Below are 21,983 nucleotides of genomic sequence, written 5' to 3'. Positions count from 1 at the left end.
TGGAACAGATGGTTAGGGCCGCCTGCCTCTGTCCAAGAGCATTCTCGTGGACTGCTGTCTTCAGGCCTCAGTTTTTGGGGGTTGTAAACTAATTTTAGTATTCACTTACGTATGTTAAAGACTTTGAGATTTCTGCACCCCCTAAAAAATCTTTTAGTGTATTTGATTTAAAAATTATTTTCACTGTTTTTTTTCTAAAGTCTAAAAGCCACATATGTTTATTATAGAAAATAAGAAAATATAGATAAGGAAAATGAAAGTGGTACAAATCCCACCCCCTCAAAAAATAATCACTGTCACCCCTTTGGTAAATGGGCTTCCACCCTATTTATAAAAATCCCATGTTATACATATATATGTATTATATTATATATTATAACCTGCTTTTTCTTTTAACCTAAGCAGTAAATATCCACAAAATTGGTCTTTTTTCTCCAAAATGCACACTATATGCACACAACTATAGAAAAAGTTTGATATACCATTCATTTCATAGAATATTCCAAGTTTCTTTGCTTCATACCCCTCTCATAATCCAGACTTGGCATTCCAGAAGCTTTTCTTCCCTACTTCTCTGCCCCACACTGTTAGCCCTTCGTTGTTTATCTAGTTCATACATTTTTTCCCTATCTGTGTTGTTGGAATATCCTGATTTCACCAGCATCACAGCTGCAAACTCATAAAGGAGTCACTTGGCAGTTGACTGAGTAACATCAGGCATAGCGGCACTCAGAGAGCCTGCGAGGGCAGGCGACCGCCAGATGTCGGAGCAGTCCCATGGCCTGACAGCCGTGGGTGTTTCCTCGCCTTCCTGAGGGTCCAGTCATTTGGGGGTGGGAAGTCTTGTGATGGGTCCAGGATATTCAAAAGTCATTCATTTATTTGCATACCATAGAATTCACTTTTTTCATAATACAGTTGTGAATTCTGACAAATTGCCTAGAGCTCTGTAACCACCACCACAATCAACAGCACAGATTCGTCACCCCCAGAATTCCCTCATGCTGCCCCTTTGAGGTCAATCCCTCCTCACCCACTCCAACCCTAATAATGTTCTTCGTCTCCTATAGTTTTGCTTTTGCTACAGTGTCATATAAGTAGAATCATATAGTAGGGAGCCTTTTGAGTCTGGCTTCTTTCACTTAGCGTAATGCATGTGACATTCATATGTGTTGTATGTCAGTTAATTCTTTTTTATGGCTGAGCAGTAGTCTATGGTATGAAAGGACTACACTCTGTTTATTCATGCATCAGGTGACAGGCAGTTGTTTCCAGTTTTTAGCCATCTGATAAAGCTGCTATAAACGTTTGCCTGTAGGTTTTCTGTGTAATGAAATTAACTTTCCATTTCTCTTGGGCAAATGCCTAGTGATAAGATTGCTAGGTTGCATCTCAAGTGTATGTGTACCTTTAAAAGAAACTAACAGAACAACTGTACCATTTTGCACTCTCACCAGCAGCGTGTGAGTCCCAGTTGCTCTGCATCCTGGCCAGCACTAGGCATTGTCTCTGTGTTAGAGAAAAAGAGAGCTGGTTCTGCGTAGTGATGACAAAATGTTTCACAATAAATTCTATTTGTTATCTATTTTCTTATGCCACGCAAGGACTGTTATTGGCTTCTGTAGGTTTTGAGTTTTATCTTGATTTTTCCAGACTATGTTCATGCCTCTGGCCAGAGAATGCTGGGCAACTCACTTTGTGTCTTCCTGTAGGTGGATGGAAAGGGGGCTATCAAAGAGCTCTTTCCAACAGGAAAACAGTTGGAGCCCTTGGTTGCACCCCTGGCAGACGGAAAAGTGGCCGTGGGCCAGGACGATCTCACCGTGGTGCTCAACGAGGAGGGGATCTGCACGCAGAAGTGTGCCCTGAACTGGACGGATATACCAGTGGCCATGGGTGAGACCAGCAGCAGCTGCTGTTGCCCCCCCTCCGGGCTGGGGTGGGAGCCACCTTCGAAGAAGGGAATCCCGTTCATAGCTGTAGCAGACTGTGGTTTATGGTTGCAGTGACTCTTGGTTCCCCTTCTTATAAGTAGATGACTGTTGTAGGGTTATGAAAAATAGGATTCTGTTTTTTTGTAGGAAGCTGATTTTTTCTCTCCAAAGAGGGAAAAATCTAAACAGAATTATGCATTTTAGAAGTACTGTAATTGTTGACCGCTTTTTTTACTTCTTAGTTCCTTTTTAATGTGTCCTCTGCCATATAGTGGAAATAAGGACTTCCTTATTTATTCCTGTAATGCATATAGCTCAGTATTAGAGGCATTTTATATGTGGTGATTATTGCCATTGTTTTTGTAGCTTAGAGGTGCAGACTGCGTTTATTCAGGTGTCCGTCTCCGCCCTATGCACTAGGCATGTCAGCCTTACACTTGCCTCAGGCTCCCAGCTCCCTGTGAAGGCATTGCTGTTGGTAGAATGAGTGTGTAGGTGATAGTCACTGCTGCAGAGTGGGGCATGTTGACTTTAAGGACTCTAAACCTGGAGATAAAAATTAACTTTTGGATAAAGAGAAAAAGTGCTTAAGGCACTGCTTAAGATGTTAAATTGGATAAATTGAGATTCAGTAGTTCTGAAAGGGGGGATGTTCATTGCTCATTAGTCAGGAAGTAGCTTCATAACATCAATAAGACTGGACTAGACCAGGCCGGGAATTTAGGATCTGGCTTACAGAATAATTACCTTTCACTCTAGGTAGACAGAATACTTTGAAAAATGAGGAGAAACGTAGAAGACATGCTGATTTGTGAGAGGGCATGACGGAGACTGCGCTGGCTAAACCAGGCGGTCTGAATTATGGAGCAATAAGGCTGGGGCCAGAGGCCCACATGAAGGATGGAGAGTCCAGCAGATTCCCTGATGGTAGAATGTTTTCATAAAAGCATCAAGTTCTACAGTGGTTATTCTGATGGTGGTTAGACATTGGTAGACCAGAAGGAGGATCAATCAAAAGGACAGTATTTTACAAGACCCAAGATTGTATGTGTTAATGAGTTTGAGGGGCTGAGAGCTTCACAAGAAGCTTCATGGTGTTCTAAGGGCCCTTGTTTTCCTTCCAGAAGAACGTCGGTAGATTAGATGAAGATGTGGGTAGTATGCTTGAAGTATGTTTCTTGTTCCCCAGGGTGAGAGTTCCTGTGTTAAAGCCTTTGTCAGTGCCCAGTGTCTTTAGTGGTGTTTCTCAAAACTGTTTGTGTCCTTAACCTATTGAAGGAGAGGACACTCCTCCCAGGTAGGGTGGGAGAATCACCATCTGACAGGAGGAAGACAACTTCTTAGAATGGTGTCCATTTTAAACTTTATTTGTGTTTCTGCTCTCATCTTGACTGCTTCCGCCAGGCCCCAGCATTGTGGACCCCCACTCACTGCCAGTGTCTGCACTGTTGCCTTCTCCTCTCTTCTCACCCAGCAGCGTGCTGCTCTGTGACAAGGCCCGGGTCAGGGATGCTTCCTCTGTGGAGTCTTCTCCGAGCTGCAGGCAGGAGTAGTCACTTCTCTCTTGTTGCTTCGAGAGCCCTTTCAGGTTTCTTCCCGGCTCCCACACTGTCCCACTGCACTCACTGAGCCTCGTCTCTGCAAGTGTAGGAGCTCTGTGAGCTCCGGGCTCGTGTCCTGATCCACTTGGGGTAGTGCTGAAGCATGGCCTCTTAGTAAATGCTTGTGGACGTGACAAATCCCTGTCACCGTCAGCCAGGTGTCAGATGTCTGCTGCACTAGCCACTCAGCCAAGTTTTGAAGGTGCAACGAGACCCAGAGCATCTTTGTTTTTGAGAAACACCGCTGAAGATTTGGGGACACTGAACAAATCAGATATGACAGCCAACAGGGTTTCTATTAAAGATACCTTTTTAAATAAAATCAGGCCTTTTTTAAGATTAAAAAGGAACCAGAAATTTTACATATCTATGCAAATTAACACTAAGGAAAATCATACAAGCTTTTTAAAATGACGCCAGCATTAAAAGAAAATGTTAAAATCCAATACCAAACAACATTTAAAAATTTGTTAAAGATTTTTTTTATTATTTTTAGAGAGAGGGGAAGGGAGGGAGAAAGAGAGGGAGAGAAACATCACTGTGTGGTTGCCTCTTGCATGTCCCCGTCCAGGAATCTGGCCCGAAACCCGGGCATGTGCCCTGATTAGTAATCGAACCAGCAACCCTTTGGTTTGCAAGCTGGTGCTCAATCCACTGACCCACACCAGCCAGGGCCAAAACAACAGTTTTTTTATTTTATTTTAATTTTTTTGTTTGGGTAAGATGAAACAACAGCATTCTAATTGTTAGGAATATTGCTTCGGCTTCAGTTTGCTCATTTCTGAGTTCCCTCCTGGCCTTACATTTTTTTTGTACTATTCATTTAGAGTATAACTTTCAAAAACAAAATGAAAAGCTTTTTATCAGAAAATAGAAAATGAGGTAAATTAATTCATAGCAAGTTAGCCCACTAAGAAACTATTCTTGTGAATATATTCTTTTTTAAGTTTTCTTTTTTTATAAATCATTTTTTATTGTTACTTTATTAGAGTTGTCCCATTTTTTTCCCCATTTGCCTTATCCTCTGCCCAGCCCACCCTCCAGCTCCCAGTCAATTCCCACACTGTCGTCCATGTCCGTGGGCCATATGTACAGGTTCTTTGTCTAGTCCCTTCCCCTACTTTCCACCATTACTCCCTCCCCCGACCCCTCTGGTCTGTTCAGTGCTTCCATGCCTGTGGTATATTCTTTAAGGTTAAATTTCTGTATGTCAAGTATGTCATCTTGTGGTTCATTTTTTGCTACTTTTTAAAATTCTATTTTTAATTGTAGTAAAAAAACAACGTAAAGTCTCCCTTCTTAACCATTTTTAAGTGTATAGTTAAGTAGTGTTAACATATATTCACATTGCCATGCAACAGTTTTCAGAACTTTTTCATCCTGCAAAACTGAAAGAAGCTCTGCACCCGTCAAGCAGCAACACGTTGGCCCCGTCGCCTAGCCCTTGGCAACAGTCGTTCTACTTCCTGTCTATGAACTGGACACTCTAGATGCCTCACGGAAGTAGTGAAAAACAGCTGCGCTGAGAGCACAGTCCAGCTGCCTTCTCTAAGCTGTTGAACATCAAGTGGAGTTTTGCATTTCTTCCCTGTGAAAATCTCAATCAGAGACAACACTGGCCAGAAATGTGGAACTCTTTCTTTAGCATAATTTTAGGAAAAAAAGAAGTTGCCCTCCTCTTGCCTCGCTTTGTGACTGATGAGAAAGGAACAAGTGAAGTTTCTGCCCAGTTCTTTGGGGGAAATGGTAGGAGTGGGACCGGGCCACTCTCAGCAAAGCTGGGAGCATCCTTTTTGTGCAAGGGATTTCTCTTAGTGTCACTCAGGTGAAAAATCTTTTTATCTTTGTGTATCACATTGTAGGGCCCTGGCTTGGTATTTGACCAGTGGGCTTTTGGGAGATCCCACTCAAATGCAGCTTAGAAATGGGCAGCCAACAGTCCAGAACCTAAACCCTTAGATCAGAACCACAGCTCAGGGTGTTCTCCTTTGCACAGAGCACCAGCCTCCCTACATCATTGCAGTGTTGCCGCGATACGTGGAAATCCGAACACTCGAGCCGAGGCTTCTGGTCCAGAGCATTGAATTGCAAAGGCCCCGTTTCATCACCTCAGGAGGGTAAGGAATTTCATTCTTTACTGCCGCTACCATATTATTGCAACGTTTGAAAGACACCTACATCCTCATAAAACCTGTGCTGTTTTGCTGATATTCTTACTCCTGCCTCCAGATCAAACATTATCTATGTGGCCAGCAATCACTTTGTTTGGAGACTTATTCCTGTCCCCATGGCAACCCAAATCCAACAGCTGCTCCAGGACAAACAGTTTGAATTGGCTCTGCAGCTTGCCGTAAGTCTTGTTTCTCAGATTTAGGTGTGAGCCTGCCTTTCTCATTGTTCTCCAAATAGGCAGTTCGGGTTTAGTTTGTCATATTTGGTTTCAAGTGGTAGAAAAGCACAGAGCCAAAAGTCTGAGGGTTGCTTGGAATTCAGGGCCTGACTCCCACCACTATGTATCCATGTAACTTTAAGTGATTTCACTCTTTCAGTTTGCACATCTAAGAAGGAATGTCGATTATAATTATAGTACCTCATAGAATGAATAGAATAAAATAATTTGATATGGTCTGGCCTTGAACAATCACAATGCAAACATTGGAGTAAAATAATAGTTGTAAACGTTAGTTGTAAATCTGGGTGCATGCAGCCACTGGAGAGCCTCCTGGCGTCCCTTTCAGCAGCGGACTGCTGTTTGGAAAAGCAGGCCTGCCTTCGGTGCCCTGCTGCCACCTCAGGTTGCTGCATTCCACAAGGCAGCGCCTCTATGTTTACAACTGTCACTGTCCTTGAATGTTCGCATGGGACGATGTTCCCAGCAAGGTGATGACCATGCTGTGGTTCCAGCCGGGCTCCCATTGCCAGCCGGCTTCTTGGACACTGACTTTCGAGGCTTGTCCGGTTCTTTTAAACATCACCAGAGGTGATTATTGTCACTTGTAGAGGGTGGGCTTGATTTTGGGAAACAACCATAGGTCATTCTGAACCTTGCCTAGCCATTAAACCAGGTGGTGGTAATTTGGCAAAAGAGGAGAAATATTTATGAAGACAGTAGTAGGAAAACTTAATTTCTAGACTGTCTTGTAAGTTATTTCTGAGAGGAAAGCAAAAGTCATAAATTGTGATGTACATGTGCTTATAGTCACATGGTGAATACTTTTGAATAGCAACATTATTTTGGATGTATGAGTTCTGTATTTGAAACAAAAAATCCAGTCTTAATAATTGGACATGTTTAATATCCCATTATTTCTTTCTTGGGACATTTAATTTCAGCATCTTATTATTTTACTTTCCACTCCTGCATTGCCCTATATTTTTAATTTTATTTTTAGTTTTAAATTAATGAATACCTATGAACCCACCATCCTACCCAAGAACTTACAAAGAACTTTACACATGTGTATGTAAAAGATTAAACAAAAGATTTACATGTATGCTAGAATATGTATTTAGTTTTGAATTTAATGAAAAAGGGTATATCACGCAGTACAGAGCTTCTTTAGTATCTATATTTTTCTTCGCAAGAAGGAAGGTCTCCGATCTTTTCAGCGACCTTCCTGATGCAGGTTTTCTATGTAATCTTCGGTAGGGAAGGTAGAAATGGGCTCCCACTTTTTCTTCTCTTCCCTAGGCTTGTACTTACAAGGTTGGTTGACAACATCTTAGCTCTTGAGGAAGCTCTTTTATTTAAGTAAGTCAAAGAATATATATGCGACTTTCAGAGGGCAATAATATACACACTTCAGTGTTGACAAAATGTGGAGCAAAATGTGAGAGAAGGGACAGTTTTCTGAGGGCTGGAAAGGCATCTTACTGCCGGACCCTTGAAGGATCAGGAGTAGGAAACAGGGAACACTGAAGAGCCCAGGAAGTTAAAGAGGTGGGAACAAGTCTTTCCCCCGTGCTGTTGGGAGCCTGTCCCGACTGGAGTGGAGGGCACAGCCGGAATGTCTGGGAATAAGCCAGATGAGGAAGCCGCACCAGGTTCTGAGAGCCCTTCAGCGCCAGGCAGGAGAGCTGAGACCAGGGGCCGCCACACGATGACGGTCTGTCTGGACCAGGAGGAAGGCGAGAGAGAGAAAAGGAGAGCGAAGGAATGGAAACGCATTTTGAAGGAAGAATTTAAATTTACTAAAGATTGGTTAAAAGGGAGATTAGTGGTGGGGGAAAGGTTGTGAGGAAGACACAGCGATAGTAAAATAATTGAGAACAAGACCTCGGCCCACTATGCCAGCTGTGTTAGGTGTCTTTTATTCCTTGAGCACGACGCCGGGTTCTCTCTCTGGCACCTTAGGGCCTTGCCCGCATACCGTCCTCTGCTTGGCGGACACTCGGTGCCTGCCATGCCGTCTGTCACCCGCCTGGCCTCGCCTGGCGAAGCCCAGCTCATTCTCTACGCCTCCGGTTCATTCTCTCGAGAATGCCTCTCAGACCCACTGCTCAGACTGAGTTGCATGCCCTGCCCAGGGGCTCGCCATTCCTCTTACCCTGTTTTGTTTTTGTATTGATGGACTTTTTTTGTTTGTTTGTTTTGGTTTTGGTTTTGGTTTTAAGATTTTATTTATTTATTTTTAGAGTGGGAAGGGAGGGAAAAAGAGAGAGAGAGAGAGAAACATCAATGTGCGGTTGCTGGGGGTCATGGGCTGCAACCCAGGCATGTGCCCTGACTGGGAATCGAACCTGCGACACTTTGGTTCGCAGCCCGAGCTCAATCCGCTGAGCTATGCCAGCCAGGATGGGTTTTTTGTTTTAAAACTAAACTTAGACTTTACTCATATTTTGCAAGTTTTTTGATTACTGTTCCTTTTTAAAATCTGCTCTAGGTTTAAATCCAGAAATCACATTGCATTTAGTTGTCACGTGTCCTTCGTGTCCTCTGATCTGTGACAGTTCTTTAGTCTTTCTCTGCATTTTGTGACTTCAGTAGTTTTCAGGGACACCGGTCGGGTACATTCTGTGGAGACCTTGGTGCATTTTAATTGCATAGTTGCTCATCAGTCTTACGGTCAGGCCGGAAAGGCAGTGTGAGGACAGATACCAGGTGGCTGTCTGTACATGCTGGCGTCTGTACCTCCTGGGACGTTGCTTAATAAGTAGTACGTACTGAGTAAATATTTGTCAAGTGAGTGAGCTCTCACCTGTTCTACTCTTATTAGGAAATGAAAGATGATTCCGACAGCGAAAAGCAACAACAGATCCATCATATCAAGAACTTGTATGCCTTCAATCTCTTCTGCCAGAAGCGTTTTGATGAGTCCATGCAGGTCTTCGCTAAGCTTGGCACAGGTAACAGGCGGGTGCAGCCTGGGACGAGGAACTAAGGGAGGAAGAGGGAACTGGGAAGGGCGGGGGAAATGACACCAGACTTCTGAGAAAGGGGAAAGTTTATGCTCAGCTAAGGGAACCCTCATACCTAACAGGTGTGGGGGGGACCATGGCGGTCACATGTTTACAGTCCTGATCTTGTGAATCTGGCCTCACCCATAAATGCAGATAGACCCCCAGTTTTCTGGGGTGATTTGCCCCTGCCAGTAGAGAAATGTAACAGAAAAGTCATTCCATTTCACAGGTGTCTGTTTGGTCACCTATTTGGTATTGAATGCTGTGCTGGGCAAAAACCCCTGGCTTGAGCTCAGTAGACTGAGCGGCAGGTCACCGTTGAGAGCCAGCACAGGGCAGCGCTGCGAAGCCCTCCTTTCCCCAGTGTCTGTCGCGCAGACACTGAACGGGTGGTGACAAGCCGGCGTGCTGGGGTCAGACTGCCTGGCCAAGGCCAGGGTTTTCTTCTCTGGACCTCTCTGGCCTTCAGTTTTCTTCTCTGCAAAATGGGGCAAATAATAATACTTAGAGTGTTGCAGTGAAAGTTATATAAAGTGCTCAGAACAGTGTGTGGTACTTAATAAGTGCCAATTAAGTGTCTGCTGTTATTCTTAAACTGTTCATTTTTGTATTACTTCATTTTTTGCTTAGTTAGGATCAGTCTTTATGTACTTGGTGAGACTATGATATTATCCCTTTTTCCTCCCCTTTGTGTTGCCTTTTTCCACCCGCCCTCAGCCCTGGCCCATAATGGTCCGTGCTAACTCCCTGTGTCAGTTAAGGTTCTTGGTTGTGAGCAATGGAGACCAGTTCTGGATAATTTAAGCGGTGTCTGGATAAATCGAACATGGTTTATTGGATTACAATTGGAATGGCAAGTAGAGGGGCCCACAAAATTAAGGGGGAACCAGGCTCAGGAGTGACAGGAGCCAAGGGAACTCTGGAGGACCCCCCAGCAGGACTCAGGAGGCTGAACAGCAGTCCCGTGGTGGCGAGGACAGACTGGGCAGTCCTTGCCCAGCCCAGCCACTTCCTTAGCTGTCACCACCGCCACCTCGCCTGTTGTTGCATCCTCAATAAAAACTGGCCCCTACCAGTTTATATTACTGCCTAATGCCATGTAACAAATCACCCCAAAACTTAGTGGCTTAAAATAACAAGTTGTCTGTTATCTTTCTTGGTATCTGTTGGTTAGGAATTTGGGAAAGGCTCAGCCCAGCAGATCTTGCTCGGGGTTCTCTCACGTGTTTGCATTTGTATGTTGGCTGGCTAGAGGATCTGCCCAAGGTGGTTCACTGTTGTAGCTGCCAAGTTGGTGCTGGCTGGGGCCAGAGGCCCCAGTTCTGATCCAAGTGGGCCTTTCCACAAGACTGCTTGAGTGTCCTCACGCAGGGTGACTGGCTCTTCCCAGAGTGAGCAATTCAGCAGGTCTAGGTGGAAGCCTTATTGCCCTCTACAACTGTCACTTCTGCCATATTGTATGGATCTGCAAAGGTCCTTTCAGACTGAAGGCAAGGGAACACACCCGCCTCTCGATGGATGAGTGTGCATGTCACAAGAGGAGCATGTAGGATGGGGAGTATGTTGGTGTGTGCTACATTGCTGGTCCTCCTTGAACTGCTTTCTCAAGATCCAGGGGGCCTGATTACCCAGGATTAGGGCATAGTCTCACTCCCTGTAACTACCGGGGGTGGGAAGAGAGTGTGTGGTGCTCCTCTGCTCCTGGAGGCAAAGGCAGGTTCCTAGAACTGCTCTCTCACCAAGGCTGCACCTGGTGTGAAAGAGGGGGCTTGCCACAAGGAAACCAGTTGCTGCTAAGAGGGGTATGGAAGCTGGGCAACTAAAATCCATGAATATCTACTGCCCTTCCTCTGATTGAACTCAGCTGAGACATTTGTTTTCAGGGTGCCGTCAGCCCTGTGGAAGGACACTGGAACAAGATAGTTGTAATCTGATTCTTTTTTCATATAACAGTGATACTTAAACCCTAATCCCAAAGGCTTAAATTCAATCCTAATGAAGCTTAGTACCTTTTCATTTATTCATCCCACAAATAGAGACTGAACTCCTAGAGTTCAGTGCACTCTGTTGGGCCCAAGCAGAAATGATCAGACAGGAAATCTGCTTTCAAAGAACAGTCTAGCAGGAAAAGTAAAGCTCAAGTAAATCCTTTCCAGTGGCAGGAAGGTGTGTGTTGATGGCAGTGTTGTTCGTCTCTGGGTCAGCTGGCTATTGACTGGACCTGTCGGGCAGCACCTCCATTGACTGACCTTGGTCTAAGGTCTGGCCCTCTGATCCAGTGGTGGGTGTTACTAATACTGGCTGAGATCATCATACTAACAGTGACAGGCTGACCCTGACCAAACCACATGAGACCAATATATTGGGTTGGTCAAAAACTTTGTTTTTTCCATAAGATGGCCATCATAACATTTCATTGTTTCTAACTTCATTCAAAACAATTTTGTTAGATTGCATTGCAGTCTGTTAGATTGCATGTCATATCACTGTGCATTTTTTAAAAACTTATCAAAATTGGTGAACTTTTGTGTAGCCATTTTAATATCAAAGATGGAAGAAAATACACATTTTCAGCATATTAGGCTTTATTATTTCAAGAGGTAAAAATGCAACTGAAATGCAAAAAAAAGATTTGTGCAGTATACGGAGAATGTGCTGTGACTGATGGAACATGTTAAAAGTGGCTTGCGAAGTTCTGTGCTGGAGATTTCTCACTGGACGATGCTCCATGGTCAGGTAGACGGTTGAAGTTGACAGCAATCAAATCAAGACATTAATTGAGACCAGTCAAAGTTCTACCACACGAGAGATAGCTGACATACTCAAAATACCCAAATCAATGAAGTTATTGGTTAAAATGAAAAATGTGTCTTTTATTTTACAGAAAAAACTAAATAGACTTTTTTGCCAATGCAGCATTAACAGAGTATTCCTTTACTTAAGTAGGAAGGCCAAATACCTTTCCAATGGCCAGATGTTCATGCAGAGCACTTTTTTTATGTGTGCTGAGCTATAGGCATTTTTGCTATAATGCCTTACATATAGGTCTGCAAAACCTTATATTGTATAACAAATATTGATGGAAAATAACAGGGTTTATGGGGAAAGTAAGGTTGTAATGGACCATTCTAAATCTAGGCAGCTTTATAAGTGGAACACTAATAAAAACAACAGTCCTACTAAAATGACGTTTTCACTGGTGTTGGTACCGCACGATAGTCCTCTGCAGCCTTAAACCCTGGGGCGTGCTTTCTCTCTGATACACAGATCTTTAAGAACATTTGATTCTAATGGAAACTGCTTTCATCAAAGTAAAAAGTTAATTCTGGGTATAGGCTTCTTTATGAGACTTCCAAAAATTGATATGGGGGAAACATCTTTGCTTCATTTTTCCCCCCAGCTTCCCCAGATGGCTTAATAAAGAAGTGGTTTTTGAAGTCACTTACCAGCCACTACCTGCACTAAAAGAAGGTATTTCTGTGGGATTTTAAGCTCCTTTCTTTAAGTCTCTTTGTGACATTAAGGCTTTCTCTTTAATTGTGAGAATGCTTGCTCCAGTCACTTCAAAATGTCAACAAGCTGGGGGAAATTGCACACAAACCAACACAACTTTTGCCTCACACTGACGTCATTCTCCCCCTTCCCAGCTGCACACAAGCTCATTCACGCTAAAGAAACGCAGCTTGTAGTGGAACAGAGAGGACCTGGGGTGCCAAGTCAGAAGACTGCTTTGGGGGCACAGAAGTTCTATGGAGGCATATTTCTTCTGAGCCAGAGAACAGTCTTGGATGGCTGGAACATTGTTCTGCCAGGAGCAGCGTTCCCTCCTCCCCCAGTGCAGGGTGGGCGGGGCCCAGGTTTGCTTCCTGCCCCTCCCTTGGCTGTGTCGTCCGTCCCCCCCCCCCACGCCCCCCCAGAGCCCTCATAAGGGTGTCATGTTTCTACCCCTTGTGAATCAGGATGATGCTCTGTCTCCTCTGCTGGGGACTTTAGCAAGTCTGTGAACCACCCTAGACTCCATGTGACATTTTGTTCATATGTAGATTTTTCTAGAGAGAGGATCAATACCTTTCATCAAATTCTCTAAGATGTCTAAGATCCTAAAAATGTTTAAGAATCGCTAGAGCTATTTCCTGTGGCAACCTACAACTTGTACATAAAAAGCCCTAATGCAAGGTAGAAAGGGAAGTGCCACAGGCGTTTGCAGGAGGGCTGGAAGAGAAGTCTCGCTGTGTCGAGGCCCTGGCATCCTTGGGTGTGGGTGGTCGAGTGTGCTGGTGTGCAGCGGCTAGAGTGGGAGTGAGACAGTTCTTCTGTTTCTTGAAACCTATATTTAGATCTTGAATTTTTTCAAATACTGTGTTCTTTATTTACTCATTCTTTCACTCAACTAAAGTTTGATCAAGCTTCTACTGTAACCAGAAAAGACACCGGTGTTCCAGCTGTCTATCACTACCAAATCCAATAAGCAGTGACAGCAATTGAATCTTTGGGTGCTTTATTCAGATGGCTGGCAATCCAAGAAGATGGCAGGTTCATACCCTAACAGACCATCTTGTCTTTTCTTTCCAGGCCAGACCTTTTTATAAGGTGGGGGTGGGTAGATAAACAAGGTGTGGTGAGGGCTTTGAAATTCAAGGGGAATTAGATGAGCGAGGCTGCATCATTCCTGTTCTGGGCAGTTAGTGTTCCCAGGAATGGCGGTCATCTGTATCTTCCTGGAGCACAAAAGGTCCGGATGTCCCCAGGTAGTAATCTTCTGTCAGTGCCCCAGGAGGCCAGCTGGGCTGTTTTCCCAGGAGCCAGGATGGGCCTTATCTGTAGTTTCTGAAACAAAGGCTTTAACATACAAATTACTTGCTAGACTTACAACTTTTTACCTTAAGCTAAAATTTCCCAGGTCTTGAGTCCCCTATCACTACCACATGCTAAAAACTATTCTAGGTGTCAAGTACATGGGCTTATATTCTGATGGGGAGGGGACAGGTAACTAAATAAGCGAAATTATAATATGTTGGGAAGTGATCAGTACTAAGAAAAGTAAAGCAGGGGGAAGGAGATGAGTACTGAGGATAGGAGTTAGGATTTCAATTCAAGATAAAATAACTAGGAAAGGCATCTCTGGGAAGGAGACGTTTCATTTATGACCCTAAGAAGATGATGTAAGGAGCCTTACAGAAGTCCAGGGGAGAGCATTCCAGGCAGAGGGAACAACTGATGCACGTGCAGTGAGGTTGGAAGAATGCTGCAAATGTGCAAGCAACAGCCAGATCCATGTGGCCAGAGCAGAGTCGATCTGCGTCTTCTGTCCTGCATATGGGGCATCACTCCATTGTTAACTACCTGTGTGTTGAACTAGGGGTTCAGCTGGACTCAGAGGACATGCTGCCCCAAAGCCAGACCAGATAGGCCTTGTCAGTGTGCCAGCTCTGCCTTCGTTCCTGGGCTTCAGGGATGAGGAAGACATGTTACATGTCCACAAAGAGCTTGTACGTGAAGCTGCTAAGTAAAACATTGGGGTAAGCGTGACGTTTCCCACACTTAGAGCAGAGAGAAGTGAGGAGGTCTTCCCAGGAGGAAGGGGCAGAGCCAGGCCCTGGAGGGTGAGGAGGAGAAGTGGAGGACCCAGTGCAGTGTCTGAGGGCCTGTGAACCAGAGCCCAAAATGACGTCGTGGTGCTTGCTACATCACACGAGAGGGAGACATCGGGGCCAGGTTTTAGAGCACCTTGAATACTGCAGGGGAATTTGGACCTGGTTTAGTAGTCTCTGGATGATATCACAAGGTTTTAAGTTAGAATAATCACATTGTAGACGCAAACCTTGGCAGCAGGATGTGGACGCGGCCCCAGCGAGGGCCACGCAGTCAGCCAGGCCCCCGGCAGCCGTCGTCCGTCCTCAGGCTGTTCTTCCGTGGGGCTCGCACGCAGAGCTGCCAGGAGTTCTGTTCCGTTGCCCCTTCCGGTGTCTTTTTCACGTCATCACATTTCTCTTACCTTGACGCACAGAGATTTCCTGGCTTGGCGGAAATACTGTGGCCAGTCACAGGTGACTTGGGGATGACGTGAATTCTGGGGGTTTCAAGGGAAGGCTGTGGAGCTTCTCTCTTCTGGTCGGTCAGCTTACGAAGGACCCTGGTCCCTTGTGTAGGATGCTCCTGCAACATTATTTTTTAAATGAAAATAAAGTAATGCTAGTACAAAAAGTTTATTAAAATGTGAAGGAAAAACTTTACCTCTGATCTTGACTCATTTATCTCTTCTTCCTCCAAGATTCTTGTCATGTATATATTTTAACATAGTTATAATACATTTCCATAGCTTTTGTTACTTAAAACTTAGTATAGTGTTTTCCCATGTTGGTGCTTTTCATAATTACAATTTGCAATGATTGCATAATATTCTATCAGTTGAATAAAAAATGCATTATTTTGCTGTTGAAGTAATTCTGCATTGTTTCCAAAATTGCTTAGTCACAAATAATGCTTGAGGCATTACCTGTCCATACAGATGTTGCTTCCCCCACCTTTGTACTGTTTTTTAGAATTAACTCCTAGAAGTAGGGTTTGCGGCTATGAGTGCTTTTTTCCTTTAGAGGTGCTGATTTTCTGTGCCCTACTACTGGAAGGGTGATTCGGTTTCACAACGTGACAAGCATTGGGTAGTATCATATAAAATACTCTTTATACTGATTAAATGAATATGAAAATGTCACCTGACTTTTTTTTATTGTTTTACAATATTTTTATTGGTTTCAGCTTTATGGAAATACAATTGACAAATAAAAATCATAATATATTTAAAAATTACACCAGGATGTTTTGGTATACTTAGACATTTTTAAAAGATTTCCACAATCAAGTTAATATATCACCTCACAAAATTAGTTTTTTTAAAAAAATTTTGAGACTGCTTAAATTTTAGTCTCTGAGGAAAGACAATACCCTGTGATTTCACTTACGAGTGGAACCTACGGAAACAGACTCATAGATACAGAGGACAGATGATCAGGATCAGGCTGCCGGAGGGGCGGGGCGTTGGGGTGGAAAAGGTGAAGGGATTAGAAGCACAAACTGGTGGTTACAGGACAGCCACGGGGCTGTAAAGTGAGCACAGGCACACAGTCAGCACCACTGTCACAACTATGTGTGGCGCCAGAGGCAGGGGGCGCTAGATCTTTCAGGGAGATCACTTCCTAAATCATATACATGCCTAACACTATGCTGTACACCTGAAACTAATATAAAATAATATTGAATCATCTCACATTGTTAATGGGTACTGTTTTAATAATGTAGTAAATTTTCCCACTTATATTTTTCTTTTATCAGTTATGTTTTATGCCCTTTTATCAAAGGAAATCTTATTTCTTCAACCAATTTGTGGGAATTTGTTTTATGTAATTGACATATATGATGCAAAATTTTAACCGCAGGCTGTTGTCTGGTCTCTGTTTTAGTTATATTCCTTTTTTGACATAGTTTTTTATTTTTCACTTTATTGATCTTCTCAATTTCAGTGCCTTATATCAGTTTTCCCTTGAAAATTTTTTTCTCCTGTGCTTTTAGAGACTTAATAAATTTTCAATTCTAATTCTGCATGCATGTATGTATCTATATCTTGGAATATAGAGTCATACCATTTTTGTAATGTTTTAGTGAAATATATATATAAATAGTGGTCAGATTATAAGCGTATAGCTCACCAAGTCTTTATGAACTTAGTCATTCCTCAAAAACAAAATGCAATCTGTAACTTGGCCAAAAGGTCTGTCTAGTTTTTTCTGTAAAATGAACGACACATTTTTCCTTTTCACCAGTAACTTTATTGATTTGGATGTTTTGAGTATGTTGGCTATTTCCTGCATTGCATAATGTTGATTGTTCTCAATTAATATCTCATTTGATTGCTCTCATCTTCAGCTGGTCTACCAACCATGGAGCATCATCCAGTGAAAAACCCCCAGCAAAACTTTGCAAACCACTTTTGACACATTCGATCAGTCCCAGCACCTTCTCCATACACTGCACAAATCTTTTTTTGCGTTTCAGTTGTGTTTTTACCTTTCTTGAAATAATAAAGCATAATATGCTTAAAATGTTGTATATTTTCTTCCATCTTCAATATTAAAGTGGCTACACAAAAGTTCACCAGTTTTTATGCTTTTTTTAAATGCACACTGATGTGCAGCTGTCACAATACAATCTAACAAAATTTTTTCAAATGAAGTTAAAGACAACTGAGTGCTACTAGACCCATCTAATGGGGGAAAAAAAAAACTTTTCAGCCAACTCGGTACTTAATCCTTCAGTTGCTGTACTGCTTTCTGGGGAATCATGTGTTTACCTTCTGTGTAGATCCTACCCACGTGATGGGCCTGTACCCAGACCTGCTGCCCACAGACTATAGGAAGCAGCTGCAGTATCCAAACCCCCTGCCCTCGCTCTCCGCGGCTGAATTGGAGAAGGCTCACTTAGCTCTGATTGACTACCTGACACAGGTAGGTGTAAGAGAGAAGTGTATGAAAGAGTTGACTTGGGGGTCCAGTACCTGCTTCTTTATGGTAGGGAGTCGAGGGCCCTCTATAATGCCACAGGCGTTTCACAAATGAGCTCTGCAGAAGTCTGGGTGGGCAGATTACCTTCCTGCCGCTCCTCCCTGCTTGCTAGTACTGTTGAGGTGCTTTTTGCCAAATTCTGGTATAAGGAAACACACCTTATTTCCTGCTAAATTCAAACTAAGTTGTTCAGGAACTAAAAAGAATAAATTTTATTTATTTTTATTTTTTAAGATTTTATTCTTTTTTATTTTTAGAGGGGAAGGGAGGGAGAGAAGCATCAATGTATGATTGCCTCTTGTGCACCCCCTGCTGGGGACCTGGTCCACAACCCAGGCATGTGCCGTGGCTGGGAATCAAACCAGTGACCCTTGGTTCGCAGGCTGTCGTCACTCAGTCCACTGAGCCACACCAGGCAGGGCTAAAAAGAGTAAATTTTAGATGATAGAAAATAATACATTTTTTTAAACAAACTTCTTTGTCACATACGTAATTTTGGAAAAAATACCTGCTCGATGCAGAAAACTTACAAAACACCGAAGAGTATAAAGCAAAAATACAGATCATCTCTAATTCTACCTAGAACCCAGAGAAAAGTCACTACATTTTAGTGTTGTCCTTTAGACTTATATATGTATTTATGAATTAGGTTTTATGTATGTATTGCTTTATTTATTACAAAGGGACATAAAACTGCCTCAGTATATAGCTTACTTTAAAAAATTTAGGGCCTGGCCAGGTAGCTCAGTTCGTTGAACATCGTCCTGATACACCAAGGTTGCAGGTTCAATCCCCAGGTCAGGGTATGTACAAGAATCAACCAGTAGGTGTAATAACAAAGTGATGTTTCTCTTCTCTTTCAAATCAATTAAGAAAATTTAGCCATATAATGAGAAAGTCTGTCCTTGTCAATAAATAAATATATAATCTTCTATAACATGGTTTTTTTTAGGGGAAATATTTCCATTTAATTTTTTTTCGATGTGTTATGGACAGATAAGTGAAACTTTAAAGTCAACACTAAAACTCACATCTTCACTGAAGCTTCTTAACCCAAAGTTCATTCCCACAAAGCTATCATTTATTTTTTGTGCACCCACTCAAAGTCAGAGAACTTAGTATATTTTCCCCCTACGTGTTCTGCAGGCCTGTGTAAAGGGTCCCTGGGTCGGCAGTGGGAAGTATTGCTAGAAAAACTGTAAGCCTCCCTCAGGTCTGATTGGGCCTGCATGGCCTTGGCACTTCCTTGGCAGTGGGCCCCAGGCATGCCCGGCTGTGACTGGCAGCTGGCAGGGAGCACAGACTGGCATGCTCTGTCTGCACGCCGCACGGCCCACATGCCCAGTCAGAAGGGCCCCTGGGGCAGAATGCCCCCCAAGCCTGTGGCTTTAGAGAAGGCCTTCGGTTTAGTGTCTCAGCTTCAGGGCCCCAGGCACACGTCAGTCTCTGGCCTTCTGCACTGGTGTTTGGGATGCATGACGTTGGCTGACGCTAGCGTTGTGCCGGAGCGATGGCAGAGCATGTAAGACAACGGGCACTGCCAGGCACAAAATAGTGCCAACTGGGTGATTCCATTGTATAAAGTTCTAGAGTAGGTAAACCTTAACTTGAGCGAGAGAAATCGGATCAGAGGGGTGGGGGGGGGGGTGGGATTGTTTGGGAAGGGACCTTTCTGGGGCAATGGAGGTCTGTTCCTTGATTAAGGTGGTGGTTACAATCATGTATGTATCTGTCAGAATGCATCTTAAAAGAGATACATTTTACTGTATGTAACTTACAACATTAATATAAAAAAGTAAATAAAAGAATGTGATTAGACCCTAATTTGAAACCCGCCTGTGCCACTTATGAAGTACCTCACATCTGCGCTGTGGGCTCTTCATTTGTAAGATGGGCACAGTAACACCTGCATTCGTTCTAGGTTTAAAATGGGGTCATATGTAAAGTGCTTGACACAGTGATGGTGTGTAGTAAATACTCAACAAAGAATTCAAAGAATTGTTACTGTATGTGGCACCTTGGCAGGCGTCTGTTTTGATCCCTGATAGAAATGCTGTGCTGCCCCAGCGAGTCTGTTGGGGGTTAAAGGAGGACAATCTGTGTCGAGAAAAATCTTAGCCCCATATATGGTCCATTAAAAATGCTCTGGAGGTTTCAATTATTTTTAAAAAGCATTTTCTCAAAACAAAAAAAAGAATTTAACATTGTTTCTTTTACTCCTCAAATTTTAATTTTTATTCCACTTTCTCCACTGACTTTTATCCCAATACGTTTAGTACGTTTTGTGCTTGGAGATCTTTCATCAAGCGAATGCTTGATCTGTCATGTCTCTGTACAAAAGTGCCATTTTAATTTTTTTAAATTTCCTGCAGCCAAATGTTTCTGTGTTTTAAAATGTCATCTGAGTTGAATTGCAACAATTACTATTAACGTACAATTGAGCAGTACATCATAAACTTACTTAAGTTCTAAAGAACCATTAATTATTTAAACTTCTGAACAAAATTATATGCAGATGTGAGATCAGGGCGTGGGCAGGTGTGGGCTGATGTGGAGGTGTTTGGGATCACCCAGCAGATAAGCGATAAAGGAAGGTTTAGTCACGGCCTTGATCCTACATTCTTGGCCTCTGCAGAAACGAAGCCAGTTGGTGAAGAAGCTGAATGACTCTGACCACCAGTCCAGCACGTCCCCGCTCATGGAGGGCACTCCCACCATCAAGTCCAAGAAGAAACTGTTGCAAATCATCGACACCACCCTGCTCAAGTGCTACCTCCACGTGAGTTCTCTGAGCACTCAGGCACCCACAGTCCCCCGGGCTGCTGAAACTGGGAGAGTGCCACTTTGGGGTACCTGCTGTTAGTAACAGTGAAATCTTTGATGATGGGAATGCCTAGTCTTTGCCTGATACCTGTGAGCTTCTTGGAGTTAAAAGAATTTAAGTCAAGACGTTGGCCCAGAGTCTTACAGTGGGTTTGTCTTTGGTAAGATTGGGGTCAGTGATGCAATATGAACAGTTATTTCCTCAAGGGAACTACTCCCTTTTTCCACTGCCTCTCCCTGCAAAAACCCCATTAAAACATGTGTAAAAGACTGTATGCTATAAAAACCACTACCTGTGGTCCTAAAAAAGCATTGTTTGTTTTAGCCCAGAGCAGGGGTGGCTGGGTAGGGGTGGGCCCCCCAGGAAGCATTCTCTGCTGAAGTCCTGCTTCCTCTACAGACAAATGTGGCCCTGGTCGCCCCGCTGCTGCGCCTGGAGAACAATCACTGCCACATCGAAGAGAGTGAGCACGTGCTGAAGAAGGCTCACAAGTACAGTGAGCTGATAATCCTGTACGAGAAGAAGGGGCTCCATGAGAAAGGTGACCAGAAGCGGGGAGGGGACACTGAGGTGTGATGAATCTGTGGGGATGAACCTTCTGGAAGAGGCTCATGACCTCGTTCTTGGGCTTCATGGCCAGCTCTGCAGGTGCTGGTGGACCAGTCCAAGAAAGCCAACTCCCCTCTGAAAGGCCATGAGAGGACGGTGCAGTATCTGCAGCATCTGGGTAAGTCCAGCTTCTGAAGGGGGAGGCAGAAAGGGGTTGCGTTCAAACAGACCTGCTGTCCCCGTCTCTGATCCTGGCCGGTCAGTGCCCTCCCTCCTTGTTCCACCAGCTGAGGTCAAAGTCCCCCAGTGGGGGAACCATGACAGCCCTTTGGTATGTAGCCAGCCCAGGCCAAGCGGCCCTGAGTGACTCTTGCTTGGACAGAGCTATCTTCTCCAGAAAATGAATCCTGGGGCAGCCTAGGCGCCTGCCTTCCCAGACCTGTGGGCAATGTAGGCTTCACCTGCAGACAAGCCTTACTTTTCCTCTAGGCACAGAAAACCTGCATTTGATCTTCTCCTACTCGGTGTGGGTGCTGAGAGACTTCCCAGAGGATGGCCTGAAGGTAGGTCATGAGAGGTCCTTGGATTCACCCGGCACCACAGTGGGTCCTGATTCTACTCAGGAGACGGGTGGATGGTGTGGGAGGAAGGGTACATGCAGTGTCGCTGGTGTTCAAACGCGAGACGACAGTGCAGTGCAGGGGAGAGCTTTACACAAGCGTCTGGACGCCTGCAGCCCCGTCCGTCGCACACTAACTGGCTACAGAAGCCTTCCGCCCGCGTGCCTGTGCACGTGGCAGCTCCGCAGTGGGTGGTTCTGCGGCTGGAGCTTGGTTTGTTTTGACAGATATTTACCGAAGACCTCCCAGAGGTGGAGTCTCTGCCCCGAGACCGAGTGCTTGGCTTCTTAGTGGAGAATTTTAAGGGTCTGGCTATTCCTTATCTGGTAAGATACTGTTAGTTCTAAACTAAAGAATTTCGAATCCAGGATCCAGGGCCTCACGGGTTAGTTATTAGGTGGTCAGATTGGGGTTTGTGTCACTTGGGATTGTAGAAATGTAAGAAAGAGAGTTATTTCCATTTCAGCATGCTCGAAGTGATTCCAGTGGGCCAAGCTGGG

General features: G+C 44.0%; 1 protein-coding gene across 3 annotated transcripts in view; it reads left to right on the top strand.

The window, feature by feature from the left end:
* Positions 1-21,983, top strand: part of VPS39 (VPS39 subunit of HOPS complex) — a 44,366-nt gene that overhangs the window by 15,319 nt on the left and 7,064 nt on the right. For 2 of the 3 annotated variants that reach the window (XM_045822867.1, XM_045822865.1), the window contains 10 exons: positions 1,713-1,896; positions 5,532-5,652; positions 5,765-5,885; positions 8,752-8,881; positions 17,291-17,433; positions 20,126-20,269; positions 20,714-20,855; positions 20,955-21,041; positions 21,353-21,426; positions 21,711-21,809. In XM_045822867.1, the coding sequence (XP_045678823.1) occupies positions 1,713-1,896; positions 5,532-5,652; positions 5,765-5,885; positions 8,752-8,881; positions 17,291-17,433; positions 20,126-20,269; positions 20,714-20,855; positions 20,955-21,041; positions 21,353-21,426; positions 21,711-21,809 (1,245 nt within the window). The remainder of the gene's footprint in view (positions 1-1,712; positions 1,897-5,531; positions 5,653-5,764; positions 5,886-8,751; positions 8,882-17,290; positions 17,434-20,125; positions 20,270-20,713; positions 20,856-20,954; positions 21,042-21,352; positions 21,427-21,710; positions 21,810-21,983) is intronic. The other variant, XM_045822866.1, reaches the window with a different exon arrangement.

This window comes from Phyllostomus hastatus, unplaced genomic scaffold, assembly GCF_019186645.2.
Source record: "Phyllostomus hastatus isolate PE091 unplaced genomic scaffold, TTU_PhHast_1.1 phas_scaffold_501, whole genome shotgun sequence".
Lineage (NCBI taxonomy): Eukaryota > Metazoa > Chordata > Mammalia > Chiroptera > Phyllostomidae > Phyllostomus > Phyllostomus hastatus.
Note: the sequence above shows the minus strand (reverse complement) of the source record. Positions and strands in the feature narration are given on the sequence as shown.